This window comes from Corvus kubaryi, unplaced genomic scaffold (assembly GCF_017639235.1).
Source record: "Corvus kubaryi isolate FWS band 111438036 unplaced genomic scaffold, C.kubaryi_AGA036_p1.0 37398, whole genome shotgun sequence".
NCBI lineage: Eukaryota > Metazoa > Chordata > Aves > Passeriformes > Corvidae > Corvus > Corvus kubaryi.
The window spans coordinates 34,825,123-34,831,670 of NW_024581137.1; the positions used below are offsets into that span (position 1 = coordinate 34,825,123).

Below are 6,548 nucleotides of genomic sequence, written 5' to 3' on the forward strand. Positions count from 1 at the left end.
AGAAGGACTTACTAAACTTGATCAATACAACACTGTCTATGTCTTCATGCTCCCTGTGCAAGCTAATGTCAAGCAAAGAGTTAAATCCAGCATTCTACAGAGAGTGCACGATGGACACTTGTGCACAAAGTGTGTACACAACAGCCCATTTACAGTTCTGCAGGAGAAATACAGAGAAAAAGAAAAAATTCTAATGTACGATAGTCTAAAATTCTGCAGAACTTTCAATTGATTTTTTGCTTAAGGAATTGTCTTCTTCAGCTTATTCCAATACAGTTGCTGTCTCTTGAATCCAACCACAAAGCTTTCTTTTCCCCATCTACTTAACAGCACTGGTTTCATTTAGTTGATTCCTAACCCATACACATTATCGCTGTGTAAATTTAATGCTAAATCACAGGGTTGATTTGCTCTTCTTCCTAAGTCCCTGTTGAATACAGAATCCATATTTTCCATGGAATATATACACCCCAAGGACAGTTCCACTGGAACCGGGACCATCAATTTCTTATGGCTCGCAAGAGAATGTTTCTTCCACTCTTCAATTCAACAACAGTGTTTTTCAGAAGAGATAAATTTCATCTTGGTCACAAAGCACAGCTTATGAGTTCTGGTAATAGAAAGTTTGGATGCCTTACTCCGCCAAGACCTGGAGGACCAGGGGGCCCTGGAGGACCTGGTAGACCATCTTCACCATCTCTGCCTGGTGGACCTGGTGGACCCTAGAGTTAAAAAGAGAATTATACAGTGAAAATTAGAAGTGGCTGAAGAAATCTCTGATGTGGTAACTTCTCTAACAACCAGGCACCCACAGCACACCCTACAGCAGCGCTATATATGCACAGTTAAGGATTTCAATAAATGTTGAGAGAACAAGCATAGTCTGATTTTATGTTACGTTGCTACACCTTGTATCAGATACATACTGGAGCTTCATATTTGAGAAGATTTATGGGAGCAATATTGGATTTATGCTACCAAAACGTCATCTCCAAACTGGGGAGCTTCACGTTAAGTGACAAACTTTGGACTTAGGAACCCCAAGTGACCCATGTGGACCCACACAGCCTGTTAGATTCTGAGAGCCTAAAATTTGCCCAGCTGAGGATTTGAAAAGGTCAGCCCTACTGATATGAATTAACATGAATTCAGAGTTAGTCCAAGGTCAGTTTTTAATCAGTATAGACTGCTTGCTGGTACAATTGCAAATCCAATTAAAATTAAGCAGTGCTCTTCTACAGATTTTTGATACTGTCCCTCTGCTACCACTGTCAGAACTTCTTTTACAACAGGTTGAAATCATCTGTGTTCAGTCTGGTAACATTTGTCCTTACATTCTTTCATCCTCAGTACACAAAGGTGGTCAAGTTTTGGCATCATGGCAATTGATGTGAGGTACTTAATTTGTTGAGCATTTTGGACCCAGTTCAGTACTAAATGAAATCCATAATAAATGGATTTCTAAAGAAGCAAAATTAGGCTTGTTGCCTTCAGAACAAAGAAAGCATCTAGTTTCACTAAACAAATTTAGTTAGTGGCAGCCCAAAGCAAATATCCAGCTGACCACACAGATATAGTCCTCCTAATAGCTTCCATTACATTTGTCAGCATACCATGATCTCAGAAACCTTCAACAGCTCCCTCATCAGTACTACGGCATTTTCATTTTCAAAAGATACAAAAAAAACATGTAACTACACACAACCCAGATAAGTATGTGAATTTCAGAATACCACTTTACAAAAAGCAGCAATGATGCAGAAGCAAACAAAAAAAGCAGATATCAGCAATATGAATGAACATTACAATTAAATTATTCAACTGTCCTTATTTATGGTTACTTTTACAGTAGAGCCTTTAGCAGTATATTTTAGCAGCATCCACTTTGACTGGCAGAAGCTAGATAACAAACGCCCAGCTGCCAAGAAAAGAGCTTTTCCAAAACATCATTGGAGGCTAAGGTAATGAACAATCTTCAAAACTGGCTTAGTCTATTCAGGTTTTATGTAGAGAGCTTATCCGTATACCATATTGTTCAAAGATTGCATCTTTACATGTCAACTTTTCCCTCTGCATTTCTATGCATTATTTCTACTGTGAGCAGCTGGAAAAATGTTTTTCAAATCATCACTTGAAGAGCTAGACTGTGCTATGATTTCAATCACATCTGTTCAGGCACAATGACCACAATTAGGCTGATGAAGTATTGCCACGGCAGAATTTGGTACATAGGTAACTTGGTTTTTTTTTTTAAATGAAATTGCACATGCAAGCTTGTATGGGTAGAATCATTTAATCTCACAGCAATGCTTAAACTTAGTTTTTTCCTACTGGTCTTCCAACAAGTACTGTTCAAAGATCACAAGTAAATGTCAATCTAATTCCTTACCCTTTCTCCCTGTGGCCCTTTGTCTCCTCTAGGGCCCTGCCGAAAGAAAATAACACTTTATGAGTTACCATGGACATTTTCCAGGACAATACAGGGAAAAAGACACATTAATAATAGAGTACATTAAAAGGAAAAGAAGGTTCAACAGCTATTTTCCACAGACAGCATATTTTTGTCTGCAATAATCGACTGGAAATAGATTAGCCACTGCCACTATTGTGTGAATTAAACTGTCACTGCACAGACCGCTGAAGTACTTGCAAAACTGGTTTTTTTTTCCTACTAAATAACTAGTTCTAGTTTAACTGCAGTAACTTTTAGAAATAATACAGAATCTATTTTGCCTTTTAGACCTGTGTGGATATTGTTGTACTATTCAATTCATGTAAATCTTTCCAAAGGAACTCTATTCAAATAAGAGTGATACTTTGATGCCATTCAGGTCTTGGTAGGCTTAGTTCTGCTCATAGGTAAAGCACCTTTAATTCAATATTTGAATCTACCCTGGTATTAAGATGCAACATTGATTGTTCTCTCCTTTTTACTACCTATTCATCTCAGCACTACAGCTATTTTCAGAGAACACTGAAAATAATCAACATAGTCAATTTTCCTTTCATCCAATACTCAACAAAATATTAATCTGCTGAAGACTACCTGATATCATGTTCATTTACACACAAGAAAAATAAAAATGCTTACCTTCCGCCCTGCAGGTGCCTGGAAAAAAATAAAGAAGAGAATTTAAAAAAGAAAGTTACAGTTTCTGCCAGTATTTTAAACTGAAACAATGCATATACTTAGACTCATCTTCTTACAGAAGTATACTTTTTCTCAATACAGTATATTTAACTATGCTCTGTGATTTAAAATTACTTTGAAGGCAAGTTATATATAGCAAAGATGCATGTAACTGTATTAACATGTGTTGAAGACTGACAATATTATAACTGTTACAGCCTAAAATATTGGAATTAAAAAAAAAAAAAGTCACACCTGAGCTCTTTCATAATCCTACTGTGCAATGAAATCTAGACTGTAAAACTGGCTTTAAAGTAGAGTCATCTCCAATCCAAACTGCCAGGTACAATGTCCAAACAGCACTGCTCCGTTACTTTCCCCTCGTGGTCTCTACACCTATGAAGGCAGTCTCTTAAAAAGGCCGTCCCACTTGAGAAATTGGGGTGGATACCTTTCCAGGCAGTGCCTTCAGGATTTAATCACCACTTTTCCACGACCATCTTGGGAGTAAATGTTAGAAAATAATACTGCCACAAGAAGCAAAGCCTAGCCTGTTAATTGGAGTGTTACATATTAGATTAAAAAAATTATACTGACCTCACTCACATCTGCAAACAGAAGGGAAAGAAAAAAAGAGATAATTAGATATCAAATATTTTATAAGTTTTAAATTTTAAACTTGCTTTAAATTAAAAATTAAATTTGCTGCTTTTTATTCAAGATGAAATTTTGCTGATTTTCTTAATGCAATAAACATTTTCTTAATATAAGTTCTTACTTTTAAGATGATTATCTTAGATTGGAAAGACTCACAGGTGAAATCGCCCTGTATTTCAAATTCAAAACAAACTTGCTAATGAAATCAAGACAAGTAATATGGCTGATACAGTAAAAAGGCAGATATCAACTATAAACCTGCTCTAAACATGTTTAAACATAGCTCCATAGAAAAACCCCCACACCTATGTATTATCATATATGTGTTCATGCAAGAGATTAATAAACCCACGCAGACTGTCATGTGTGAAGATATTAAATTGTAGGAGTAACCTGAAACTTTAATATCAATGGCCCAATCCCACTTTTTATGGGGAAAGGTTCTAGCCAAAATCCCTATTTCCACAATTTCCTGTAAAACTGTGTAACAGGGAACAGTTTGAAGCTATTTAATGCCAAATTGCAAATAACTATCTCTGTATGTTATGTACCGCTAAGTGTGAGCAAGCTCTTTTTTCACTAGCTGGAGATACAAATTTTCTGACTTCCTTAATTTTTTAGAAATTAAAAATCTATTTTGTCTCAAACTCACTATAATAAAAGAGTCTCACATCACACTTAACTGCCAGCAATTTAATAGCACCACTAACTAACAGGTTGTTGGATGTTTTTCCACGACGTGTCACTTTGGCAATGTATGAGCACACTAAATTCCGATGATTCGTGCAGTCCAGAAAAAGGTAACAGTGCTGAAATGCTGAAAGCACTGGAATTCCGCCGCAGTACACACAGACTGCCTGTGCTAACCCAACATAAAACTAAAGCCATTACTGCCCCCAGGTGCCGGTGACAATGGCGCCCACCCAAATTCCCTGCAGGAAGCGCGGGGCGGGCGTGTTCGGGGACCCCCACACGAACCGCTCCGTCTCCTTTGCGAAGGCCGGGGTTGGGCGGATGTTCCCAGAACGCCCCTCCAGAACGGCCCCGCCGCTGCCCCCCGCCCCGACGAGGGCGACCCGGGGCACTTTTCCGGGGGTGGGGGGGGGCATCTTCCTGGGGGCTCCCAGAGCCAGGAGCGGGCAGCGCACGGCTGCTCCCTCCCGCCTCCGCCCTGGAACGCGGCCAAACCCTGGGTCAAAGCCACGGTGGCCAGGGGCTCGGAGGATCCTTCACAGGGCGCTGCCTCGCAGGAAAGCTCCGCTTCGCCCCCAGCCGAGTGGTGGGGCGCGTTTCCCTCCCATCTCAGTGTGTGCGGGGCGTGTGGGGGGGGGGGGGGGGTGCGCTTCGCTCACTGCGATAAGGGAGCACTACATCCTCATCCAGCGAGAGGCGGAGAGCTGCACTCGCTCCTTTTTCGCACTAGCGCGGAGCACTACTCCTTCCCTGACTCCCTCCTCCCGCCCCATACGGCCCTACTCTCCCCGGAGCCCGGCGCTCAGCGTGCGGGAGCGCCCCGGGCCGCGGGCAGCTCCGCCCGCCGCGCCGGCTCCGAGCGCGCCCCGAGCGGCCCGCAGGGGGCGCCCCGCGCGCGGAGCGGGAGCGGGCCCCGCTGGGAGCCCCTTGGAGGGAGTGCAGGGATGGATGAGCCGCTGCTCTCCCGCTCCCCCCGGCTCCCTGCTTCGGAAAGCGCGCCCGAAGTCTCACAGAAGTGCGGCCTGGGTTCTTCCGCTCGCCGCAAGCACTCTCCTCCCAGCCCGCATTTGTATGTCCTCCCAGCATCTGCGCTGGAGATGAGGCTTTGCGTCCTCCTACGAGCCCGTCTGGGGCGGGGCGGGGGGGAGATTGTCCCTTTTTTAAAATGTCTCTTTTTTTTTTTTTCGTAGATGGGGATCTCGTTGGCCATTTGCCATCTTTTTCTGAGGGAAAGAAAGAATCTAGATTCTGATCTGGGACGGAGGTGGCAGTTTATGAGCTGGTCTCTATCGCTTGGGAAGCGGCAACTCCCCGTAGACTGCCGTGCGTGGGGCGGGCATCGGGACAAAGCACAGAGGGTCGGGACAAAGCCGGACAGCCACCCCTGCCACCACCCCTGTCACAAACAAGCAGAAAGCACTTACGTTGGCCTGTTGCTAGGTATGAAGTTACTGCGAGCAGCAACCAAATCCGTGTATCCACAAAGCTGAGCATGTCTAGTTGCAAGACATGCAGACTCCTTGTGGTGCCGAGTCGGTTGGTTAGCTATCGCCTGTGGGACGCAGGCATACAGTCTCGAGGAGTAACTCCAACCTTAGCAGAAACCTGCTGCCCGGGACGCTAAATTAACCCAGCCCCGGTCCGCCCTACTTATACCGCAGGAGGGTCCCGGCGCCGCCCCGGCTGTCACGTGCCCCGTGTCTCCAGCCCTCCACAGCAGCCTTGGCAGCGGCAGCGGCGGGGGGGGCGGCGACGCTAAATTGGTTCCATGCTTTGAGGACGTGGACACTGAGGCTTTCGGAAGGAAAATCTGACTCGTCGTCTCTTTTTTTTTTTTTTTTTCCCTTTTCTTTCCTTTTTTTTCCCTTCCCCTCAGCCGTCCCACGCCCCTCTCGCCCCGCTTTTCTGGGAGTGCGGCCGGGAGCCTCGCCGGGCAGCCGGCTGGCAGCGCCCCGACGGCGTTCAAAGCGGGAGCTGTCCAGGGCCTGCGGCACCTCCCGCCCCGCGGGGAAGCGGCCGGGGCAGCTGGGACGAGGCTGGATCCCAGCTGAACCCCTCTCCGCAGTCC

The 6,548-nt window shown here is 44.8% G+C and overlaps 1 protein-coding gene across 1 annotated transcript in view; it reads right to left on the reverse strand.

Annotated features, from left to right (window-relative positions):
* Positions 1-6,149, reverse strand: part of COL1A2 (collagen type I alpha 2 chain) — a 39,103-nt gene extending 32,954 nt beyond the window's left edge. The window contains exons 1-5 of the mRNA XM_042043192.1: positions 5,905-6,149; positions 3,728-3,738; positions 3,092-3,109; positions 2,390-2,425; positions 639-722 (exon numbers count right to left, since the gene is read on the reverse strand). Coding sequence (XP_041899126.1) covers positions 639-722; positions 2,390-2,425; positions 3,092-3,109; positions 3,728-3,738; positions 5,905-5,974 — 219 coding nt within the window. The 5' untranslated portion in view covers positions 5,975-6,149. The remainder of the gene's footprint in view (positions 1-638; positions 723-2,389; positions 2,426-3,091; positions 3,110-3,727; positions 3,739-5,904) is intronic.
* Between the last annotated feature and the right edge of the window lie 399 nt (positions 6,150-6,548).